The 25,698-nt window shown below is 45.6% G+C and overlaps 1 protein-coding gene across 1 annotated transcript; it reads right to left on the bottom strand.

Annotated features, from left to right (window-relative positions):
- Positions 1-8,035: 8,035 nt before the first annotated feature.
- AQP8 (aquaporin 8) lies at positions 8,036-23,828 on the bottom strand. The gene is made up of 6 exons (XM_042437655.1): positions 23,547-23,828; positions 20,192-20,451; positions 19,000-19,126; positions 17,943-18,157; positions 14,305-14,439; positions 8,036-13,162 (listed from the first exon to the last, which is right to left on the bottom strand). Exons 2-6 carry the CDS (start codon positions 20,440-20,442, stop codon positions 13,120-13,122), a joined length of 771 nt encoding a protein of 256 aa, XP_042293589.1. The 5' UTR covers positions 20,443-20,451; positions 23,547-23,828; the 3' UTR covers positions 8,036-13,119.
- Between the last annotated feature and the right edge of the window lie 1,870 nt (positions 23,829-25,698).

Raw genomic sequence — 25,698 nt, 5'->3', positions numbered from 1 at the left:
GGTGTTATAATATGATCCCACTGACCCAATTGTTGAAGAGTAAGTCAACCATTGGCTAACCTTGGGCAAGTCACACTCTCTAAACTTTGCAAATGAACAAACCTTGCCAAGAAAAACCCATGATAGGTTCGCCTCAGAGTCTCCATAAAGGCTTGAAGGCACATAGCAACAACAATCTAACAAGCACACGAATACAAATACAAATGAACCCTGCTAGGCAGCTGGTCTGGATTCTAACAAGGACTGCAGAACCCATCTTCCCAGTGGCAAATGCACAATGCAGACTGCCCCAAGAGGAGAGACACGTATTCTGTGGCAGACACGCAGGTGCCAGAGACATCTGCCTATTAGGCCAACATCCACCCCTCTAATGGCCTTTCCTAATGGGCAGCCACCGTCCGGCCATAAATCACCCACAGGTGAGGCTGGCACTCTCTGAGCAAAAGCAGAGGCTGCCCCATTCATCAATTAGGGCCATTGGCAGCTCCTAGATCACTTGTAGAGAAACACGGGCTCACAGTGGCTCCTTTTGCTGCCTGGGCTGGGAGAAGAAAATGTACACAAACAAACACAACCAGGGAAGGCACTTTCACCTCCGTTGTCCCATTCCTTCCCGCCACACTTTTCAGGGTGCCTGTGTTGTTTGTCTTCAAGTCGTTTCCAAATTATGGCAACCTTAAGGAGACCCTATTGTGGGGTTTTCTTGGAAAGGTTTGTTCAGAGGAGCTTTGCCATGGCCTTCCGCTGAGGCAGGGAGAATGGGAGTCGAATCCAGAGCCATAGTCCAACGCTTATACCACTACACTAGTTTTTTTAGCCCTTTAAGAAAAAACTAATCTGTTGGGGGATTTGGGATAGGACAGAGAAGGGAAAGTGCTGCTTGCAAGCAGTGTGCAAGCTCATGTGCAAGTCTTATTTTCATTTTTCAGTGCGCAAGTTCTTATTTTCCAAACCTCTGAAGTCCCCCTGGGAATACCAATAAAACCCACAGCCCAACGCAGGCAGGCATTTGGTATATCATTCATAGCCGGGTGGGTTTTATGGAGCAGGTGGGCTTTAGTTATGTTTTCAACTTTTGTATATTTTTATGTGATTTTATGTTGTGCATAGGTGTTTTTAATCGTTTTGCATTTAACTGAGATTTTAAATATTTTGTCTTTGAGCCGCCTTGGGTCCCTCCAGGGAGAAAGGCAGCATATAAATGAAATAAATAAATAAGTAAATCCCAAAAAGGTTTTTCAGCGGGTGTGGGATATTCTATCAACTTGTCGCATGACAAAAATCCAAAAGTACCCCCAAATGTCCTGCAAAGGTGGCAGTTTAGATCTCCCACCACACCAGAACCTCTGACCCCCACAAACTGGAGAAGCAAAAGTAGAAGTAAAGAAGCCCACCTGAGAGGAAATCAGAAACTTTCCGTCCTTCCAGTCCCATATGGGATGCCATTCTTGTAGGATCTGAGCCTTCCTGGCCACCGTCGGTTCTAAAATCCCATCCTGGAGATGCTTGTTAGACAAAAAGCTAATCACCAGCAACAGAAGAGAAAATTGCTCAAGGAGAAGGAAAGCTTTTACAGAACAGCGTGAGTCCTGAAAACCTAATGCATAAAGAGGATGCCAGAGGCCACAAATTGCTCTGGATTTTAGACTGAACTATGGGGGACTGATTTGCCCCAAATGCAGGAAGGATTGGGATAGAATCTAGCCTGCCATAGTGGTCTGAGCGCTGGACAATGACCCTAGAGATCAGGGTTCAATTCTCATGGAAACCCATTGGGTGAACTTGGGCAAGGCACACCATATCAGCACCCAAAACCCCATGATAGGTTCACCTTAGGGCCATCTTAAGTTGGAAATCACTTGAAGGCTCACAACAACTACAAGGGTTTAACTAGCCTTGGCTAGCATTTTTTAAGCACCAAGGTGCTGAAATAACATGGACAGCTCCTTGGGTTTGTTGTTATGCTCTTTCAGGTTGACCTATCCTGGGATTTTCTTGACCTGGGAGTTTATCACATGGGAGGAATTTCTCTTGGGCGGGTTACAAACCGCCACTTACGATGCACTCCGTGCGTGCTAGGGTTAGGAAGGGGAGTGGTAGGGTTAGGAAGAGTCGCCCCTTCCTAACTGGCCCCGGCCCCAACACGCGCGGAGCATGTCGTAAATGGCGGCGCCCATTTTGACGTCTTGGATGCATAGCGTCCAGACATGTCACAGCATAAGTGACGCCGCGAGGGCGCGCTTCACCCCTCGCGGCGCCACTTCCGCGTTTTGAAAAGGAGCGTCATTTCGGCGCTCCTTTTTCGCTGCGCCAGGAAGCCTCACGGTCTGGCCGCTGGGGCTTCCCTCCACAGCGAATGGTGGCGGCAGGAGAACGGCCGCTTGAGGGCGGTCTGTAACCCGCCTTAATTTTGAATGAAAAGAAAGTGAGGCCAGAATGCATTCACATGAATTCGCTAGTTCAGCAAATTTATGTGAATTTGAATTGTGTTTGAACTGGCTTCTTATTGCCCAAAAATAGCAAGCCACTGCCCGAATTTGTGTGTGGTAGTCTATGACGCAATAACGTGAAACCCCATGATTGCGTTCGGATTGCCATTGGATTATACTTCCAATTTCCCTTGTCTGATAAACTCCAAGGTTTCAGCTGCTGCCACACTGCAGAATTAATGCAGTTTGACACCACTTTGACTACTAAGGCTTCGTCCTATGGAATCCTGGGATTTGCAATTGGTTGTGGAACCAGAGTTCTCTGACAAAGAAAGCTAAATAGCTCAGAAATGACATGTCTCAGAATCCCATTGGACTGACACATGGCAGTTAAAGCAGATTTAAACTGTATCAGTCCACTGCACCATGGTGGCTCATGGGATGAATACATAAATGTGTGCACGCAGTTCATGGTCTAGCTTTGGGTCTAGGTTTGCAGCCCATCTTAGTACCCAGAGTATTCTGATTCAAGGAAGGTGCCCTGAACTTCCCAGAATGAGTGCTTTTTCTTGCTCTTACCTCCACAAATATCTGTGCCCAGCCTTCTTGATACGGTGGTGATTATTTTTATTTTATTTTATTTATATCTTGCTTTTACCCTGGGACTCAAGATGGCTTGCAAAACATCCAAGCCGATACTGATCAAAATGCATGCAAAGCCATCGTCTAATATACTTAAAAACTACAACCTCGAACATGCAATGAAACAACCTTCAGAATTAAAACCATTTTAAAACCCCCACTACAGAATCCTAGGATTTGGAGGAGGCACCAGAGCTCTCTCACAGACCAGGCAGAGTATCTCACCAAGCTACAAATCCCAGTACTCCAAAGGATGGAATCATGGCAGTTAATGTGGTGTCAAACTGCTTGATTTCTGCGTTATGGAAGAGCTGTAAGAGGCAGAAAATCAAGAAGACGGCACATTATGAAAGGTCTGTTGCAGTCAATTCCTCAAAAGCCTGTCAGAATAAAAAAAGGTTTTGATTTGCAAAGAGAAAGAGAGCAAGGAGGGAACCATCTTAGCTCCTTTAAGGCTGCAGTCCCAAAGCCTTTATCCCGAAGTCCCACCAGGAATGCCTGGGAAGGCAATGGGGCTTCAGGAGAGGAGAGCTTCCCCTGAAGACCTCAGACTGGCTTGCCTTTCAGACTGCCTGGAATAAAGTCATAGAAAGAGGGCTAATGGTTAGAGAACATTTTCTCCTGGCTGTTTCCAGGCTGGGCACCTGCCCACAGAGAGCCGCTGGAGCAGAAGATCTGAGCTGGTGGGCATGCACCGTGAGGCCAAGGCTGCACCACAGGCAGCTCCGTTTGCAGGCGGCTGAGGTTGCCCATGTGCGCTGCTTCCGTCAGCTGCGCATCAGCGATTTGGATGACTAACCAGGCTCCACACAGACACCAGAAGAGCCTTGTTCTGCTAGGAAGATGCTGTGAGGTGAACTTGGCTTCATGTCCTGGCAGGGAAGCGATGAGTTCTCAGCCTTGGCACAAAAGCCCATCGAAGCCTGAGAACGTTACCCTCTGGTGAGGGTTTTTTGAATTGTGGGGTGTTCTGCACCCCTCATATCTCATGGAGATTGTGGTCCCCTGTGCCGTCCCATTATACTACTACTACTAATAATAATACTGTAATAATAATAATATAATAAATCTTTATTTTTATACTGCTTTTCCTGGGAGATCAAAGTGGTTCACAGGCAAATAAGATGTACAACACATCGTATTACAGCATAAAATACAGTAAAAAGCATTCCACTAAAAACCTCATATAAAAACATTCTATAAAAACAAATAAAAAACTCACAATCTCACATCTTACAATCTCATAATTACAAATTATCATCACAAATACTCATAACATTGGAGGATGATGGGGTAGGAGGATAATTATCTCTATGAAGGATCAGGGGGATATGCCAAGCGGAATAGTAAGTCTTCAACGCTTTCTTAAAAACTTCCAAGGAAGAGCTAAGACGAATCTTCTCAGGGAGTCCATTCCAACATGCAGGCGCAACAGATGTAAATGCTCGTTGGTGAGTTACAGACAGTCTCACCCTAGGGTATTCCAATAGATATTTGCCTGTTGTTCTGAGTGTGTGGGGCGGATTATGTAGGGAGAGGTGCTCCCTCAAGTAACTCGAGCCCAAGCCATGTAGGACTTTATAGGTAATAACCAACACTTTGTATTGAGCCCGGAAGCTAATTGGCAGCCAATGAAGAGTTTTTAATACTAGGGTTATATGATCTGCTCTTGGGGTCCCAGTGACTAATCTGGCTGCAGCATTTTGTATGAATTGAAGCTTCCGAACCTGGTACAAAGGTAGCCCCATGTAGAGCGCATTACAGAAATCCAAGCGAGAGGTTACCAGTGCGTGTAATATTGTTTCAAGGTCCTTTCGGTCCAGACAGGGACGCAGTTGGTGTATCAGCCGAAGCTGGTACCAAGCACTCCTGGCCATTGCATCCACTTGGGATGATAACTGTAAGGATGAATCCAGGAGTACTCCCAAACTGCGAACTTTGTCCTTCAGGGGATGTGTGACCCCATCCAGGACCGGGTGACAAATTCCTCTGTCTGGATTTGGGGTACCTATCACGAGCACCTCTGTTTTCTCTGGATTCAACTTGAGTTTGTTTTCCCTCATCCAGCCCATTACTGACTCGAGGCAGGAGTCCAGAGGAGAGGTGCCATCCTTAGTCACTGTATCAGTCGGAGACATGGAGAGATAGATCTGGGTGTCATCAGCATACTGATAACACCGAGCTCCATGTCTTCGGATAATCTCTCCCAGCGGCTTCATGTAAATATTAAACAGCATGGGGGACAGGATGGCACCCTGAGGGACACCAGATGTTAGCTCTCTTTGATGAGAGCAACAGTCCCTCAGCCTCACCATCTAGAATCTTCCCGAGAGGTAGGACCGGAGCCACTGGAGCGCAGTGCCACCGATACCCAACTCTCTCAGGCATTCCAGAAGGATACCATGGTCGATGGTATCAAAGGCCGCTGAGATGTCCAAGAGCACCAGCAGGGTCACACTTCCCCCATCGATGCCCAGATGGAGATCATCGACTAGGGCGACCATGGCAGTCTCAACTCCGAACCCCGCCCTGAAGCCAGTTTGAAATGGGTCCAGATAATCAGTTTCATCCAAGACAGCTTGGAGTTGGAAGGCGACTGCCCTCTCAAACACCCTGCCCAAAAAAGGTAATAAAGAGACCGGTCTGTAGTTACTCATTTGTAGGAGATCAAGAGAGGGTTTCTTCAGAATAGGTTTCACTATGGCTTGTTTTAAGGCTGATGGAAATGAACCCTCCTGTAGGGATGAATTAATTATATGAAGTAATGAGATTGTTATTACATCCCCTCCCTGAACGGTCAGCCAAGATAGGCAAGGGTCGAGAGGGTAAGTCGTCCTTCTTACACAGCCAAGAAGCTTGTCCACATCCTCGGTATTTACAAACTCAAAGCGATCCAGTATAACCTTGTTACCAGAGGCACTGGACACCTCTTGTCGTGGTTCTGCTATAACACTGGTGTCGAGATCAGCCCTTATCCGAGAGATTTTATTGGCAAAAAAGTTGTTAAAAGCGTCACAGCAGGCAGTAGTTGACTCTAATAAAGGGTGTCAGGAGTTTGAGTTAATTCCTTGACTACCCTGAACAGCTCTGCTGGATGAGATTCTGCCGATGCAATCCGAGCAGCACAGAAAGAATTCCTTGCTGCATCGACTGCCACTCCATAGGAACGTAACATGTTCTCATGGAGTGTCTTATCGGATATGCGCTGATGTTCCGCCAGTAGTGCTCTAGTCGTTGCGCAGCCCACTTCATCTGGCGTAGATCTTCTGTATACCACGGTCTTTTATTAGGAGCAGACTGGTAAGGACTCTCAGGAGCGATACTGTCGATAACCCCAGTAAAATTGTTGTTCCAGTTATTAACCAGGGTTTCAACAGAGTTGCCATCGTTCCCAAACATAATTCCCTCTAAGGCTTCTTGGAACCTTTTGGGTTCCATCAGCCTTCAAGGGCAGGCCATTCTAATAGGCCCTCCACCCCCGGGGGTTTTTGGATTATGGCCTTTAGTCCTACCTCAACCAGAAAATGGTCCATCCATGACAGGGGGGAAATACCATTAACTTCCGCCCACGGACATTCTCGGTCCGTACTGAAGACCACATCAAGCATATTACCAGCACAATGTGTTGGACCCATGACCAATTGAGACAGGCCCATGGCTGTCATGGAATCCATGAACTGCTGAGCGGCACCTGTTAGCTCTGATGAGCCGGCCTTGAAGGGGATGTTGAGGTCCCCCAGGACTAAAAGCCTGGGGGACTCCAACACCAGCTCAGAGACCAGCTGTGTCAGCTCAGCCAGGGAGGCTACGGGGTGGACAGTAGACCAACAGAACCCCCAGATTGTCTTTGGCCCTTAGGGTCAGGTAGATACACTCGATGTGTCTCAGTTTTGGAACTGGATTTCTGGTCAAGGTGATGTGACTTTTATGGACCAAGGCCACACCTCCCCCTCGCCCACTTTCTCTAACCTGCTCCTTTACTACATATCCGGCTGGGAGAGTTTTAGCCAAGGTCACACAACTATCCTCCCCCAGCCAGGTCTTGGTGATACAAGCTAGGTCGGGAGTCTTCCCATCAAGTAGGTCGTATAAAACATGGGATTTATTTTTCACCGATCTAGCATTACATAGGAGCAAGGTAAGAGTCTGTGGTATGTTTGGGACGATCCTCGGCAGTTTCGGGCTAACAGGGTGACTGGAAGACGGGATGGATATTAAGCATCGATCTCGTCTTCTTTAAAAAAAAAAATTTGGTCAGCCTGTTAACGCTATATCTCCCCATGCCCCGCACAACTCTTATCGGTGCTCCCTGAACAGTATTCCATTCAGTGTCTATATCAATATCCATACCCTCCTTTCCTTCAACAGTTCTCTCTTCTACATTACTCTTAGGTTGTTGTAACCCTGGTAAATCTAGCATTCTGATATAAGCAGATGTTAAACAAAAGACTAAAATAAGGGTAATTCCTAGTATTACCTTTTTAGATGGTGCCATTAATAGAGTTTGATCAAAATTGTTGTTCAGGTGGTTGTTTATGATATCATATTTGCATTGCACATTTGAGGCATGCTGATCCTGGGCATCCACAAAGTCCCTCAAAGCAACATGCAAAACACATTTCCAGAAAGGGATTTGAATTTTGGGGCATTCCTCCTCCGCATCCCCCATCTCTCATGGAGACTGTAGTACCCTACACCATCCCATTAGATTAATGATCTGACATTTGCACACTTGATGCTCAGAGAACCGAATCTTGCATGCATTTGGCATGCTGATCTTGGATGTCCACAAAGCCCCTCAAAGCAACATGCAAAACACATTCCCAGGTATATGAATAGATGCAATCCAAAGAGGGATTTGAATTGTGGGGCGTTCCTCCTCTGCATCCCTCATCTCTCATGGAGACTGTGGTACCTTACACCATCCCATTATATCAATGATCTCACATTTGCACACTTGATGCTCAGAGAGCTTAATCTTGCATGCATATATTTATTTTCAAATGCGCATGCTGATCTTGGGTGTCCACAAAGCCCCCCCAAAGCAACTTGCAAATCACATTTCCAGTTGCGTGCATAGATGCAAAGATTCAGTTCTGAGCATGAGAAGTAGCACACTGCGGGAGCCAGCCAACATTATCAAACCCCCTTGCTAGATACACGCCAGTGGTCTACCACTAGCTATTATAAAATACAATAACCATTAGCAAAACCAAATGAAGTGTGACTCCCTTCAACTACTTCTTCTCTCCCCAAGGTTCCTCCAAAGTCAGTGGTCTCTCCAAAGAGAAAATCCACCCGACTTTGCCGGGAGTTATTTCTGGATATGTTTAGTTTGGAGAAGAGGAGACTGTGAGAAGTGATATGACAGAACTATACTTAAATTCCTGAAAAGATGTCATATAGAAGGTGGAGCAAGTTTGCTTTCTGCTGCTCCAGAGACTGGGATATGAGCCAAGGGATTACAAGAGAAGAAGTTCTGCCTAAACATTAGGAGGAATTTCTTGATGGTAAAAGCGGTTCGGCAATGGAACGGATGGCATTGGAGGGTGATGGACCCCCATCTCCAGAGATTTTTAAACAGAATTTTCTATGCATGCTTTACATGAGAGGCAACACCAACTTGCCTCTGAATCTCAGCTCTATACCAGGGTTAGGAACATGAACCAAGAGACATGAACTTATGGGTTCCAATTGCAAGAAAAGAGATTCTGCCTGAGCATTAGGAAGATCATGCTTTGAATCCCTACTTAGCCATGGAAACCCATTGGGGAACCTTGGGCAAGTCACATTCTCTCAATCATGTAGTTGTTGTGCGCCTTCAAGTCTTTCCCAAATTATGGCGACTCTATCATGGGGCTTTCTTGGCAAGGTTTGTTCAGATGGGGTTTGCCTTTGCCTCCCTCTGGGTTTCCATGGCTGACCAAGGATTCAAACCCTGGTTTCCGGAGTCCTAGTGCTATGCTCAAATCACACTGGCTCTCCTCTCAAGCATAAAGGAAGGCAAAAGTGACAAACCTCTTTGGAAAAACAAATCTTACCAAGAAAAGAACTAGGAGAATGTCAACCCGGAGTCAGCATAGTGCAGCAGTTTGAGTTTTGGACTAGGGCACTGGGAGAACTGAATGCGATTCCCAACTCAGTTGTGCAGAATCTACTGGGTGGCCATGGGCAAGTTAGACTCTCTCTCAGCCTCAGTTTCTTCTGAATAAATTTGGCCATGAAAACTCAAGGATAAGATTGCCATAGGTTTGAAAGCCAGCATGATTTGAATGTTGGACCAAAACTCTGGGAGCTTAGGGTTCGAATCCCTATTCAGGCTTGGAGACCCAGAAGTATTCTTGGGCAAGTCACACTCTCTCAGCCTCAGAAGGACATGACAAGCTTTTTCTTGCCAGGAACTTTCTAGAAAGATGGTACCTAAAGGTACATAACAGCAACAACATCAGGTTGCTAAAGAAACACTGTCTTAAAGCAAATGTTTGTTTGTTTTCCAATTGATTTCTTGAAATATTTTGCAATATTCAACCCTTGGCTATCCAGGTTCCTGCTTTGGCTTTTGCTTTTAATAGCAGAACGATTATGGTCTTGGTATAAAAAAGCATTTTGGAGGGATCTATGGGGGCTTCAGGCCTTGACCTGGGAAGGGTGGGTTCGGTTGTTTAGGAAACTTTGGGAGAAGAAAGGCGGAGGAGGTGAAACGATTCAGAAAGGAAGCTTTTCTGGCATGTTCACAACAACAACAACAACAAACACAAACATGGGCAGCCTTTTGTGATTTCTCCTCTGGGGGAAGGCAGCCCTCCCTGGTCCAAAAGGAGAGGATGCAGGAAGATGCTGGCAGGAGGGGTTGCCATGGCAATGCTTAAATTTCCATCCCCCAAAAACCTCCTCCAGCAGAGCTGCTTTCCCTCAAGGATCTCCTCCTGCCATGTTTCAGGGTGAGGATGCAAAGCTCTGGGGCTGCAGCCAAAACCCTGGCTCCTCCGGCTCCCCCAAATTACACTTTTCCAGGCAAATGGAAAAAGAAGTCCCATAGGAACGTAGGCTGAGGGACTGGGGTGCTGGGGGACCAGAGGTCATTGCTGTAAAGGAGGACAAGGCAGTGCTAAATGGAGAGGATGCAAGAAAAACAGGACATTACCAAAGCACTCGTGTAAATGTAAATCCATGCTCAAAATGGAAGGAATTTGGAAGTGCCTCCTGGAAAGGAGATTGAAATGCAGGTCACATCCCAGAAAAGGGGGAGACGTCTGGTTACCCTGCTGGGAGATCAGGGTTCGAAACCCCCCTCAGCCATGAAAACCTATTGGGTGACAGGGCAAATCACATTCTCTCAGCCTCAGATTAAGACCATATCAAACCCCTTCTGAACAAATCTGGCCATGCTCTGAGTCATGCTCAAAATGGTGGCGTAGGCAAAGAAGGAAGGAAGGAAGGTGCAGAAAGTCAGGGCTGCAAGGAACATTGATCCCCATGATAGGGTTGCGAACTCAAAGGCCAAACGGCTTCCATTTAAAAACCGAATTCCCAGCTGGGTCTGTTGTTTCTCAAGGAGAGACCCAGGCCCCTTGGCTTCTTGCAGAGCCGTGGAATGAGTGTGCCTGTGTTGTGTGTTGTGTATGTGTGTTTGAATATTCAGGCATCAATTAGCAGCGTCACAAGCCGGGTGATTTACAGCCTGCCTTCCTGCCTTCCACCGCCTCCACTTTGGTTCACCTTATTAGGGCTTCTGGAGCTGCCTCTTTGCAGCCAGCTTTGGCAAGGAGACCGAGGGCGATGGAGGGAAAGTGGATGAGAAGGAAGGAAGGAAGGAAGGAAAGAAAGAAAGAAAGGAGAAGAAAGTCAGGGCTGCAAGGGAGATTAACCCAGACAGACTGGCACTCATTGCAAAGCTGGAAAATGCAACCAACGCAAGCAAAAATGGGAATCACAAAACCCTCCTGATGTTGTTGCATTGCCAGTCCCATCGACCTGCAGCCAGCATCGGCAAATAATAAGGATGCTGGGAGCTGCAGTCTGCAACAGTCAAAGGAATGGCCTTCAGGGCAGAGGGTTTGCAGTTCTGTCTTTGTGTCGGAAGATGCCCAGCAAAGCCTATGGGGAAGCATGATGGGGGCTACAGTTCCCAAAACATCTGGACCAGGGGCCCTTCTCAACCAAAACTGAAAGGTTATCATGCCTCCCTTAAGGCGTAGGGAGCGGTCCCACTTGGCAGATAAAACGGATTATATTGGCGCGATTCTGATTCGGATTATGTTCCAACAAAGAGGGTGACACCCCAAGGTCAGCCTCTTGAGCGCTGCTCCTCCCATCTCCAGGTTCCCGAATCAGACAGCCTTGTCGTTCCCATTCGGATACAGCGAATCGGACCCCAGGATCAAAAATAATCCGCATTATAACCTACTGTTTTTTTAAACCGGTTTATAGGCATATAATCCGGAATATACAATGAAACCCAAATCAGATTCGAAACTGAATGGGAACGATTCTGAGGCAATGCGGATCGGATTCGGGGTTAAATGGAAACGATGCCCCCTTAATTCACATCCTAATAAACATTTTAGGCCATGTGGGAACGCCACCTTAGGCTGCATCCACACTGGGGAAATAACCCAGTTTGGCACTGCTTTTCAGCATCCTGGCTCAAGGGTTTGGAATTCTGGGAGTTGGAGTTTGTTGTAGGCCCAGAGCGGAGTGGAGAGCTCATCTCTGGACCTCACAACAGACTTCAACTCCCAGAATTCATAGCCTTGAGCCAGCAAAAAGTTAAAGTGGTGCCAAACTGGGTTATTTCTCCAGTGTGGATGCAGCCTTATTTTCTGGGAGTTAAGGGCTCCCAGCAACTACAAATGAGTCATTTTGGTACAGCCTCCATTTGCAATTCTCCTCAGGAGTTCAAACAGACTTTGCCCAGCGCCTCAGTGAGGTGGGCGCCATTTTTAAAAAATTCTCCTCAGGAATAAAAAGGGGACTTTAGCAAGTGCGCCAGCGAAGGGCGCAGTCGTTTAAAAAGAAAAGATGTTTTCCTCAGGTTTAATTTTAAAAGTCTCCTCAGAGAAGAAAGAGCCTTGCCAAACGCGAAGGTGAGGCAAGAAGCCGTTAAGCAATTTTTACCTCAGAATTTAAACCCACATATAAGTGCGCGATTCTCTAAGAAATCGCAGTGCAAGCTGTTGTTAAACAACTTTTACCTCAGAATTTAAACCCATATTTACATATTTGGTTTTCTAATAAATTGCAGCGATGTTTAAAAAAAATGACCACCAAAATGCAGATTGACCCTATCAAATCAAATTTTAAAAGTCTGACAGGAAAATGAATCTGTGAAGAGTTCCTAGATGCTGCTTTTGCGGCGCATAAAAGGAGGGTTTAGGCAGGAAACTGTCTGATAAAGCAGTTGCTACCGCTAAAATGCCGCTAATAGCGCTAAGAAGGTTCTGAAGCTGACTGCGTAGGGGCAGAATAACGCCATTTGTGTGCATTTGCAGAGACCACGAAGAAATATATTCTCTTGCTTTGTTAGACTGGGAGTTTGTTGTTGGAATGACATACTCTGAGCAACTGAGGGTAATATTGCATCATGTTTAGTGGCATTGCCCTGTGACATCACCCTCATGGCATCACCCACCATCTGTGACATCACAGCATCCAAGAGAAGGGTGTTTTCCTTTGCGCAGACGGCCGTGGCAAAGCATTCTGGGTAAAGAGGAGGAAGAGGAGACCCTTCCCTCCTTGAAAGTGGAGAGAGAAAGGGACCTTCTGGTGCTGCAAAATTTTGGTCCAAAATGTACCTAAGTGAGGCTCTCCCAAATTCGGAGCAGCCAGTGGTTTGCATCTGTCTTCATTCACACAAAAGAAGCTGCAATAAATAATAAACACACAATAAATGGTAGAAAGGAACAAGTCCTGAAAAGGGGTCCAGGAGTCCAAGCTATTGCCTCCAAGTGGACAGGGATGTCCTGAGTCTGGCCAAGAAGGATGGCAGGGGAGGAGAGGTGGACAGCATGGCTGAAGGCCAAAAAGCCCTGCTGCATCCAGGCATCAGTTATTTTAGCCAGATGCGGGTCTTCCTGTCTCCAATCAGGAACCTGAAAGAGTAAAAATGGGTATCAGTTAAGCTTCAGGGTAGCCCTCTTCACTTTTGAATGTAGGGAGTGGGATCCTCTTGGAGTTTTTCACTCATACATTGGATTTTCTTACTCCAGCAGTTAACCTTTTTTGGCCATGATGTAATATCCAGATTCCATTCACAGTTGTGCATGTGATGCTCCGCAAGAGTATTGGTTGTGCATGCAACTGTGTGCATTCCTGGATCGTGCAGACCCTCTGAACCCATTGTTGAGTGAGGTCAGTCAACACATAGGTCGGTCCCATGGATCATTGGTTCAAGGGGTTTCCTCTAGTTAGAATCTTCCCACAGGGTTCCAGGTTGTGCACTCTTGGGTGGTGCTTAACTATTCATTAATGCATCCAATGTGTCCCCCCCAATTCCCTAGGATTGCAAAAACAGCTGTTGTGCATCATATTCCCCATTTTGCAAGGGAACAAGAAGCAGATGTACATGGGCAGATACACCATTGATGGCACAATGTTGGTATTCAGGAGGGTGATGCACCATAAGCACAATGAAGCTCCTTACCTGGAGATATACACTACACAAGCTACATACGGTCTCCACTAGACTTACAGGATTTGGCATCAATCCCTTGCCCTCCCCTCTTCCCATCTCCTAGGTCCAATCATTTCCTATTTGGTTCCAATGAATTCGGCAGCTGTTCTCTGCACTGGCATACTATGAGCTAACAGGGAGACTTTCTGCCATGCAGGTATGCACAGCTAAAGCACTCCTGAAAGCATCCACCCAACCTCTGTTTAAAGACCTCCAAAGATGGAAAGTCCATCTTCCATTCTTGAACAGCTCTCACAGGAAAGGTGTTCTTCCTGAAGTTTAGGTGGAATTTTCTTTTCTTGCCACTTGAATCCATTGCTTCCTATTCTAGTCTCTGGAGCAGCAGCAAACAAGCTCTTTCCCTCTTATAGTAATATGGCCTCTTTCTTTATGCAGGGCATAATCTTTTGGAACCTCTGTTATTAGAGCTTGGGAGACTTACTTTTTAAGGCTGCAACTCCCAGAATCCCCTAGCTAGCTTTCCAAGCTATGGCCTCTTCCTGTCTGTCCCTCATAACCCTACTCCTAAGTGACCCACCTTATTACTCCTGGCCCACCTACCTTATCAATGCACCAACCAGGAGTCCACCCACCATGGGGCTCACCCAGTACACCCAGTGATAGTCCCAGTAGTTTGCAACCACTGCAGGTCCAAATGCTCTGGCTGGGTTCATGCAGGCTCCAGAGACAGCACCCCTGAAAAGTGGAGAAAGGAAAGATGTCAGAGTCAATGGTGCTCTTCCAAAGCAGCATCCACCAATAACACCTGGCTGCAGGTGCCTCTAGCGCCCAAAAAAAGACCCCTTTTCTTCTTGCTTCTCTTTCTGCTCCTTCTTCCCCATTTGTCAAGCAGCACATCATGCTCATCCATTGGCATTCTTCAATTTACTTTCCTTTTACATTTTCCAAACTAATTTTCAGTTGACCCCAAGACAGCATGTGAATTGAAAGTGGAAAGTACACGAACAATGGTTCTGTTGGATCTAAAATCCAACCACATTTGAATGAAGGGATGCGTGTGTTCATGGATGGTCACTTCCTAGCTGGACAGGCCAAAACACATGTTAGATCAGTGTCCTTAGAAAATGTTTATCCAGTTGACATATGCAGATTCACCTTACCAATACTTACTGGACCAATGCTGTATCATTGGACAAATCTCTAAACATTTGGAGCTGTTAGAATCAGAAATGTAAAGTGGGGGGGTACCCCCAAAGGCCACCTTCCAAGTGCAGAAATCCACCACTGAAGCATTCCTGAGAGGCGGACATTTTTTTTTAACTTCAGTGAGGGAAAGTCTACCATCTTCTAAGGGAGTTTGTTCCATGGCTGAACTGCTTTTACCACCGGCACATTCTTCCTAATGTTTGGCTGCACTCTCTTTTCGTGCAATTTGGATCCATTGGTGGAAATCCTACTTTCTGAAACGGCAGAAAACGAGCTTTCTTCAGATAGCTGAAGATGGCTGTCATTCCACTTCTCCGCCTTCTCCAGTCCATTCATGATATCCACCTTCATTTTAATGACCTTTCCTTACTCACAGAGTGTTCTCTTGTCATAACTCCATCTTCCATTACACATTTAGTCTCACAACCCCTGCATCCTCCATCTTCCCCAAATCCCAGAGGTCAGCCAGTGTCTGGCACATTTGAGAGCATGAGGGGAATACCCAAGACCTTTCAGTGGTAAAGGCATGACCGACTTGCACTCAGCCATCTTCAAATATCTCAAGGGCTGTCACAGAGCAGATGGAACAGACATGTTCTCTTCTGTTCCAAGGAGCTGGCAAGTGAGCAGACTTTGGTTAAGCCTTTGGAACCATTTCCTAACAATACAAGACTCTTTAACAGTGGAACTGAATACTTCGGACAAGCAACCTGCCCTGGAAGCCGGCTGCTCGACTTTGCTGGACAATTACACTGGAGGAGAGTAGCAATGGAAAATAATAGTTCCTACTTTTTCTTTCCTTGGCAAAAATGGGGTGCTCCAACCTTCAATAAACTCCACTGAGAAAAACAGACCAGCCACAAGATTCTTGCCACTCCAGGGTGGTTTTTAAGATCATTTCTTTGTGGGGGTTTTCTGCTTGCAGACAGCAACTTTCTAACACAGAAAGTAAATTTCCTGCATAGAAAACACTGTTTCTTGCATAGAAAACACTTTCCCTGCATAGACAAATCTGTTTCCTGCATAGAAAACACTTTCCTTGAATAGAGAACACTGTTTGCTTGCATAGGAAACACTGATTTCTGTATAGAAAACTTGCACATACAAGACCCCGAAACACACTGGCACCCATGGTTTCCATGCAGAAATGGAAAAATTTATTTCTGTTGCAAAAGAAAAAAGAAAAAAGAATTACCCCAAAGACATCCCAAAGTATCAAGAACTGCACAGAAATCTTTTCTTTCTCATGCAGAGAAGAGAAAACTTTGGACATTATGTATTCTTGTGCTGGAGGGTAGAATAAGCAAAGATTCATATCCTTGTGTATTACAGTATTCAGAAATTCCTGGTGTGCCCTAGAGAGAGCCAGGCATCAAGGGAACATGGCTGATATCAGCATGGCTGCCTCCTCTGGAGAATTCCCAGCCTTTTGCATACTTGTCTTTCTCTGCATTGGAGTATGGGTTCTTGCAATTTTGCCTGCTCTGAACATCTTTATTGTTTTATTTCTATGCAATTGCCCAGGGAATAGCGATATGGAAAGCTAGACTAGGAAGAAATAAGTGTATGAAAACCTGAACATCTGGTACCAATTGCCTAGAGAAGTGGTGGGATCTCCTTCCCTTCAGAAAGAGGTTGGACAGCTACCTGCACTGTTTCCCAAACTTTGGTCTTCTAGATGTTTTGGACTTCAGCTCCCAGAATTCCTTACAATTGGCTAAGCTAGCCAGGGTCTCTGGGATTTGAAGTCCCGAACACCTGGAAGACCAAAGTTTGGGAAACATTGCAAGATCTTGCAATGAGCAGAGGGTTGAACTTGATGGCTTCTGGCGGTCCTTTCCAACTCTGGGAGTCTGTGAGCCTATGAATTTATGTCCTGCAAGCTGAGCTTTCTGGAATGCCTTCCCTCTTGTCTTTACATGCCCAGGACTCTTTCAGCTGCCCAATTCAAGCTGATAAAATGAGCTTTTGGCAAAGGAAAGGGCAGAGGGAAATGTCTGATTACTCCATCAGCAAGCCAGCCAAATTGAAATTTCCACATCGAGTCCAAACCACATGGACTCCTCTTTGCTTTTCCAAGGCCTTTCATGCCCACGTGGCTCCGGCCGTTTTACCACCCTTGCCAAGCCATTTGCCAAAATATTTCTGAAACCTGCTCAAAAGCTTGAGTGGCAGAAGCTGCTGCAGATTAAATCCATCCTCCGTCTCTTTTGCCTGGCGTTTTCTCTCCCAAATGGCTGGGCCACATTGGCAGATGACAGGGATGTGCAGCTTCATATTTGTCAGCGCACTATTCACTCACAGAAGAGACAGTGAAGCATTGCCTTTAGTTTTCTCCCTGCTGCAGAACACAAAGATTGCTGCACAATTCTCACTCAATATTTGTACTTTGCAGATTTGCCATCACTTTTTCTTGCAGAAAAATACACATTTCCCCCCTATGCAAAACTCTCCCTTTTTTTCTTGTTCTCAAGAAAATGTGTTCCCTGCCAGAAAAATTAGAAGCCATTGGAATTTAGTATTTCGGCATATATATGCAGTACATATATTTTGAAGACACGAGGAGAAAATACCAACTCTCTCTTATAACATTCAACATTCGTAAGGTATTCAGGTGGACTCCAGCTTTCCTGAACAAGGATTTTGGGGACTTTGGGTATGTTTCCCTCTCTCTGCCTCAGAGGAAAGCAATGGTCAGCAAAAGTTTTGTAAAGAAATCTGGTCAAGAAAACCCTAGGAAAAGGTGACCATATGTTGGAATAGACTTCAGCATCTTAGAGAGCTCTTTTGTTGTTGTGTGCCTTCAAGTCATTTCTGTCTTATGGAGACCTTAAGGTAAAGCTATCATGGGGATCTCTGGGGCTGAGAGGATGTGACTTGCTCAAGATCTCTCAGTGGATTTCCATGGCCAAGTGGGGAATTGCACCCGGATCTCCAGAGTCCTATGCTTAAACTATTACTGGCTCTCTAGATCTCTCAACCACCCAGCAATGTCTGTTCATATTTTTCTTTTGGTTCAAGGAAACACTCACCCTGCAAGGATGTCCGCTGTGACAGTGAAGCCAATGCAGAAGGGGGCCAGGGGGCCCTTGGTCTTCTCATTGATGGCTCCCATGCAGACAGCCATGACCAAGAACATGGTCATCACAATCTCCCCCAGGACGGCGGCTGGGAGTTGCTCATCGGAGGTGATGGTGGTGAACGCTGCCCCTGTGGCATTCTCATATCTTTGCCAGTCTGACATGGCCTATGGGAGAGAAGGTCCAAGATTTGTTTCCGGTTCCCCATTCTGGACCTACACATACTGATAGTGCTCCATGATAAGATCTGGTGGATCTGGTCCAAGGCTTAATCCAGACATTAGTGGAGTTAGTCTAGGTGCAGAGCCAACCCCAAAGCTTCCAGCATCTTAGATACGACCCATAAAAGTTTGGACTAACATCCGAAGAGGATTCACCTCCTCACTGGCCACTAGGTTGGTGAGTCCCAGCTCAAAAAGACCTATCAGATCCATAGTTGAGTTAACACATGGATCCATGCCATTGATTCTGTGGCTTGGTTATGATTGAGATGAAGGTCTCTTTTGCATGACAGTTATAGCACTATGGTTCCACTTTAACCACCATGGCTGCATCCTATGGGATACTGGGATTTGTAGTTTGGAGAGGTACTAAGAATTCTAAATTTGTTGTTATAATGTGCCTTCAAGTCATTTCTGACTTATGGCGACCCTATGGGGAACCTACATTTACAGCGCTATAGAAATAAACTATAATAAGAATAACTATCATGGAGTTTGTCTGAAGCTGAGAGAGCGTGACTAGCCTAAGGTCACCATGAGTTTTTATGGTCAAGCGGGGAATTGAACTGTGGTCTCCAGAGTCATAGTCCAACACTCAAGCCGCTATGCCATGAAATACCCCTCTTTAAATTGCCAATTCCAGTGTTCCTCAGGATATGTTGCTATGGCAGTTATAGTGGAATCGTAGTAGTATAACTGTGTGGTGCGGATGGATCCCAAGTATAGGATTCCATTACAGCAGAGGCAGCTGCTCCCCGCTTTTCCTTCCCCATCGCAGACCCTTGTACCTTGGCGAGACCAGCTCCGATCAGCCCCCCACAGAGCTGGGAGATCCAGTATGGGATGACCATCACCATGTTCAGCCCACCGACCAGCCAGGCCCCCAGGGAAACTGCCGGGTTATAATGGCCTCCACTGCAAGGAAAAAGGGAAGAAAGGGGGACCAACATTGTCAAGGCAGCCAGGGAGAGACCTGAATGTTTTTGTGTTGAACCGCATTATTTCTATCACGTAGATGCACCATGAATTTCACTTTCTTGCCAGTCCTGAGGGGCTACAACCCATTCACCCCATTTATTTGGCTATTTTTGTCATTTGGGGTATTTTGCACCTCTCCGCTGACCAGTCTTGGGAGCAGGAATTTGGCCTCTCAACTGACCAAAGTTTTCCACTCCAACTTTAGGAGGTTGTTATCGGTCCTGGAGGTGGATAATCCCTGAGAAGCAATGGGAAAGTCCTCTGCAAACACTAAGTCCTGATATTAATAACTACCAGCTAGCTTTAATGACAGGAAAGGAACACTGCATTGCACAGGCGGCTTAGGCAGGGATTTGCTCCATCTGCTGGCTCTGCAGTTTGGAAAGGGGTCTCTCCAAAATCCTTAGCAGACCAGGCTCCATATGATAGGAAAAGCTAGCAGAGCCTTTGGTCCACCAGATAAAGTGCAAGCCCTATAAGCCCTTGATGGCAGAGAAGGATGGCCAGAAAGGACTTGTTGACGCCATCCTTCCTGGAGAATGAGGTTGGGAAGGTCTTAAGGCTCAGATGGTGGCGGGAACCTCACCTGTTCCTCCGTAAACGTTTTTCTTCGAAAAGGTTAATCCTCAACAGGGATTCATCCTTCCAGTCAAAGGAAATCAACAAGGTGGGCAAAGTTCAAAGCTAAATGCATACTAAGCTAATTTAAACCATGTGCTTTTAATAGAACAGCTGTTTTATTATTATTATTATTATTATTATTATTATTATTAAAACCTCATATTGTAACATTTTAGCTACGGTATTTTATTTTAAATTACCGTAAGCCATCTTTGGTCTCGCTGCAAAAGAAAGGCAAGGTATGGACTGAACAAATAAACAAACTTGTAAAGTTTTCTAGACTGTGATTCCTAGAATCCCCAGCTAAAATGGCCTGTGGTTGATGGATAATGGGGTTCTATTATGCAGGTGGTGGGGGATTCTGGGTGTTGTAGTCTTCACCTGATATTCCCCAGGACAGCAATGGTCAGCCCCAGGGCCAGTCCGTGGGCCAGTGCCGGCTGCAGCCTCCCAGTGCCCTCCGAATTCTCAATGACTGAAGTGCAGCCGATGAAGATGAAGAAGGTAGAGCCCACCAGCTCCCCAACGCAAGGCTGGACATAACGCTCGAACCAGTGGGGGCGAGCGGAGAGGCCTTTGCCATCTAGTTCGGATTCCTTGATGGACATCTGCCCAAATTCCATGTCCGACATGATGCCAACCTGGAACACAAGGTTTGTTTCTTGATGCCCAGGCAGCAAACTCAGCAAACACAAAAGGCAATTCTGCAACCTAGGTAGCAGAGTTAATAACAGAGTTCAAAGATATAGCCATGTTAGTCTGCAGAATTAGTATATAGAGAGACTAAGTGAAAGAATAGTTGGCAACATGAGCTTTCCTAGGCATAGGTCTACTTCCTCAGATGCATTTGCACCAGATACTTCCCAAATGCATTTGAGGATGCAGACTTTAGTCTAATCCAAAACTCATGTTGCCAATTTCTTTCTTTCAGTTAATCTCTAAGGTGCTACAAGATCTCTCTGCATATTGGAGTTAATAACGTTGCATTCAAGGAGTTCTCCAGGTCTCTATGGGAAGAGAGATGAACACTTTGGGGAGCGCCTTTACAGTTTGGCCTAACACTGTGACACTGGACTCCCGAATTACTTTTCAATAGTAACTTCCCAAGCCCCTGGCCAGGGCCCAGTGGAGGCTGCCAGGTCAGGCGGACTGAGGTATGCCTCCCCGAAGTGGGACAATGGACTCTGGAAACCTGGCCAAGGCCTCTTGTCAATCTCTTGGGCCGCTGTGTTCCGAACTTGGGGCATGGCCTTGGCAAAGCTATGCCCCCATTGTTTGATCCTTGCCTGCCTCCCCTATGCATGCACACAGACTGTGAAAGAGTCCTTCAAGGCAGGGAGAAAAGAAATCGATAGGCAACAACCTTCAGGTCAAGGCGATGATCTTGATGGATCAATCCAAGATTCATCTCACCCTGGGTTTAAGTTTAGAAGAGGAGCCAGCCAAGTATTTCTGGGAGCTTGTGGGCATCAGAGCATGGAGTTCCCAGGGAGAATTAACAAGCCATCACAACCATGCAACCTCTGTCTTTCCCACACATACAGAGAGGCATGCCAAAGCTGGCAAAGGTTTCCTTTTTGCACGACAAATCCCAGAATCTCTGAAAGCTGCAATCTGAAAAAGATCTCTCTCTCTCTCTCTCTATCTATCTATCTATCTATCTATCTATAGTATCTATCTATTCTGAGCTGAACAGTCAGCCAACCAAGTGGCTAAATGCAGCAGATTTGGAATACAAAAGCATGCATTTCAATTTAAGGCACAGTAGCTGCATCTGCATTGTGGAAACAATCCACTTTGACACCACTTTAATTGCTATGGCTCAATGCTACGAAATTCTGGGGGCTGTAGTTTTGGGCGACATTTAGCTTCCTCTGTCAGAGCACTCTGGTGCCACACTAAACTACAGTTCCCAGAAACAGATTGCGTTGAGCCATGGCAGTAAAAGTGATGTCAGATTGGATTATTTTTTGCAGTGAGGATGCACTTTTTGCTCTCTGGCTCTGTGAACTGGGAGAGAGTGGTTAGGAAGGGTTTGTGCAAAGGCACTTTAGAAGTAACAGAAATATTTAATAGTTTGTATGGATAAGCCTTCATTGCCAGATGTCAGGTGCAGATGTGCGGTGGGATGCGCAGTACATGAAAGCCTTGTTTGATGAAGCTAATAATGGCATTTTTGTTCTCTGCTGGAACCCACACATTGAAGATTATTTTCCAAACATCCTAGTGACTTCTTTGGTTCTGTTTTCTTGGCAAAAACCCACATTTGTGGGCTGCTTGATCTTATCATGTCCAGACTTGAGTTTGGTGACACTCCTTCTTTTGGACAACAAGAGCCAGAATATCCCAGTTGGCTGGGGGATTCTGGGACTTGTCATCCAAACAAATAACCTCCTCAAACTGTGGTTTAGAGGAGTGATGGGGAAACTGTGTGGCCCTCCATATGATTATTGTTTAACTTTATTAATCAATATTGGAACACTGAACACACTCAAATAAACAGGATAAGATAACCAAAACAGAGCAGCTAGGTCTGATGGGTGTTGCAATTTAACAACACATGGAAGTCCACACAATTCCAGCCCTGATTTAGAGATCAGAAGCAAATCACACACTGTGTGTTGAGGGTTTTACTTCTACGTAAGTTAGCCCAGAGAACTTCTGCTTAAAGACCTCCAAGGATAGAAGCGCCTTCACCTTCCCAGGCAGCCTATTTCATCACCAAATAGCTATCAAAGTCGAGAAGTCCTTCCTAATGTTTTGACAAAATCTCTTTTCTTCCACTTTGAATCCATCAGCCCAAGTCCTATTCTCTGGAGCAGCAGAAAACAAGCTTGCTCTGTCTTTTAAATGATGTGACATCAGATATTTAAGTACTGTATAGATCTCTCATAACAGTTCTCAGTCTTGTCTTCTCCTTAGTTAAAAAAAACAACAACTCAATATCTTTCAACTATTCCTTCCACACCATTTAGCTTCTTAGGAAGTTTTTAAAACTGAGGCTGGATAGCTATCTGTCAGAAGGGATTGAACTGTGTCTTCCTGCAGGGAATGGATGGTCCTTGAGGTCTCTTCCAACTCTGTGATTATAAGACATAGCTCTTCTATGATATAGCTACCTTCCCTTTATCAATTCTACTTATGCACTGGCAGAGAATAAACTCGCTTTCTCTTCTCCCAAAGAAGACTTCTGTATCACTCCAAAGCTTGCATATTCCTGTCCCAGCAGAGAAGAACATTTCCAAGACATTGCGCTTCATCTCCTGCTTAGCTCTATCTCTGCTTGTCTTTGGAAGGTAGGAAAAACTCATGCATTCCAGTAAGCTTTCCAATCAGAAATAATAACTTCGTAAAGGATGGGTGACCAACTTTTTTAAAAAAGCAACCATGTATCATGCTTGCGACAGTTGTTTGTTTGCGTTAAGTGGGATTCATGCAGTTGTCCTAATGTGGTTGTCGCACAACTGTGAGGTTGCTTACTCTCTGTGAACCATTGGGGTTGTTTTGGAAGAGAGCTACAGGAATAATGGGAAAGGACTTCGAGGTAAATAAATGGATGGAGAACCAGTTGTTAGCTCTTGGACAATGTCTGCAAGAACCCTTCAAAAAGAAAACCAACCTTTCCGCACCTTCTTGCATCCTCTCTTGAGCATTCTCCGCAAATCCCCAACCAAGCAAAGGTGCAAGCAAACGCATAATGCTGATCTGAGCCTCCAACGTCGCACCAGGGACTCACCTTCAGGCCCACCTTGTCCTCCAGGTCCGTGAGGTCCGTCCGGTCCTTCCTGGCAGGGCTGGCTACCCACTCACCTGTCCACCACCAGGTTCCTCAGGAAGAATGGCCCTGGCTCTGTGCGCTGGAAAGCGTTTCCCTTATCTCAGCAAAACCTTGGCACACTCCCTCCTTGACCTGTGGCACAGGAGAAGAAGGGCTTTAGGAAGAGAAGGGAAGGGGAGAGAGGAATTGTGCTGCTCTCTTCTTTTTCAAAGAAAAGGCTGTATTATTAGCCAAAGGGACAGGAGGGGGGTTGTTTCAGCAAAGGGAGGGATGAAAGGTGTTTATTCCTCTGGGCGGTTCTATGGTTCAAGGATATATTTTCTTTTCAGAGCTGGGAGCCAAGTCTGCTTGCCAACCAAGGCAGGAGGCGGCCAAGGTGCAGAGGGCAGGAGCACCAGCAAAACAGGTGGAAAGCAGCCCCTTTTTTCCCAAGCGCAGCCAGTTCTCTCTAGGTGCACATTGGCCTGGAGTAACCCATTGCATTTCATAGAAGCATAGAATCAATAGACTCATCCCTTGCATGGAAACCTGGCTGGCCTCCTCCCGGCTCTCCTTTCCCCAATGGGCACAGACTTTGCCGTTCAAGCATGCTTTCCATGTATTATTGCTTAGGTTCGGGTTTAGGCCTGGATCCCATATATATTGCGTATCGCTCAGGTACATTGCAATGTATATTGCTCAGTCAATCCATCGTTTTAATGTGGTCAATGGCCACATTAAATGACCATGTTCCCAAGTTCGTATGATTATATAAAATACATACATACTATGAACATTAGTAAGATACAGACACCAGTAAAAATATGGATATAAATGTAAATATAAAATATAGATATGAAATATAACTGCATACACAAATAGTAAAGGCCTAATCATTTACTAAAACCTTATTGTCATGGATCTTAACTGCAGCAGCAGATGTATTGCAATGTATATTGTTCTGGTATATCTATGTATTCCTGAGCAATGTATATTGCTCAGGTAAGAAACTTCAGGGAGGTTTCTTGTTGGGGGTGTGTATCATGTCTGCAGGAACACAAGCAAAACAGGCAGAAAACACAGCCAGAGAGTAATGAACTGCATTTGCAGCCGTCTCGGCAGCTGCTCCGAACCTTTGGAGCTCCCTTGCATTTCTCTTGGCTCTCTTTTCCCCACCAGGCATGTTCAAACATGCCTTTAATGTATTATTGCTCATGGGGAGTTTCTTATGTGGTGTGTGTGTGTGTGTGTGTGTGCATGCATGCGCTTTATCTTTTAAACCTTTAAATGATTTTACAGCCAGCTTTTTGCATTCACGGATTCCGGATTCAACGGTGCACAACTTGGAAATTATACATTCTTTTTTTAGATTCCAAAAAGCAAACCTTGGTTTTGCCATTTTCTATAAGCAATGTCCTTTTACTACACCATTACTACAGTCTGTGGGGTGCCCTGGAACCAAACCCCAGCATTTAAAGTGGTATGGAACTGGATTATTTCTGCAGTGTGGCTGCAGTACGACCTCATAACCAGCAATACTTTGCTTTCTAGTGTTCCTTCTCTATTTTCTAGTATTTTGCAAAATGACTGAGGGGCAGAGAGAGAGAGAGAGAGAAATAGCAAGTGAAAGAGATTAATTTAAGGAATTTCTAGAGTACCCTTCATCCTGGCAGACTTCAGGGCAGCCTATAATATAGTATATGTTCTTTTCTTTTAATACCAAAAAATATCATATAATGAAAACAACACATCGCATCGCATCATCCTTCATAAAACAATAAAACGCAGCAGCAGCAAAGCCATAAAACTGTTGGAAAGGGGAGACAAGACAAATCCCTCTCCCTGCGATTTTCATCATTCTCTTTGGACTTTCTGTGGCTTTGGCCTTTTGCAATCAAGTTGATGGAGAGCCTGGGAGCTGCTGAGATGGGAGGCTTTTATGCCTCTTTTATAAGACAAGAGGTGCCTTCGCTCCATCGGGAGAGGAATGGGAAGGTTTTCCCTCCCCGGCTCTCCTTCCACCAAAAAGGCAAAGGGCTTTTGGCAGCTCAAGAAGGGGGTTTCAACAGGGAGGATGCTGGGGCTGCTTTCCATAGGTCTTTTCATTTGGATGCACCTTAGCCTCATATCC

This window comes from Sceloporus undulatus, chromosome 8, assembly GCF_019175285.1.
Source record: "Sceloporus undulatus isolate JIND9_A2432 ecotype Alabama chromosome 8, SceUnd_v1.1, whole genome shotgun sequence".
In the NCBI taxonomy this organism is placed as follows: Eukaryota; Metazoa; Chordata; class Lepidosauria; order Squamata; family Phrynosomatidae; genus Sceloporus; species Sceloporus undulatus.
Note: the sequence above shows the minus strand (reverse complement) of the source record. Positions and strands in the feature narration are given on the sequence as shown.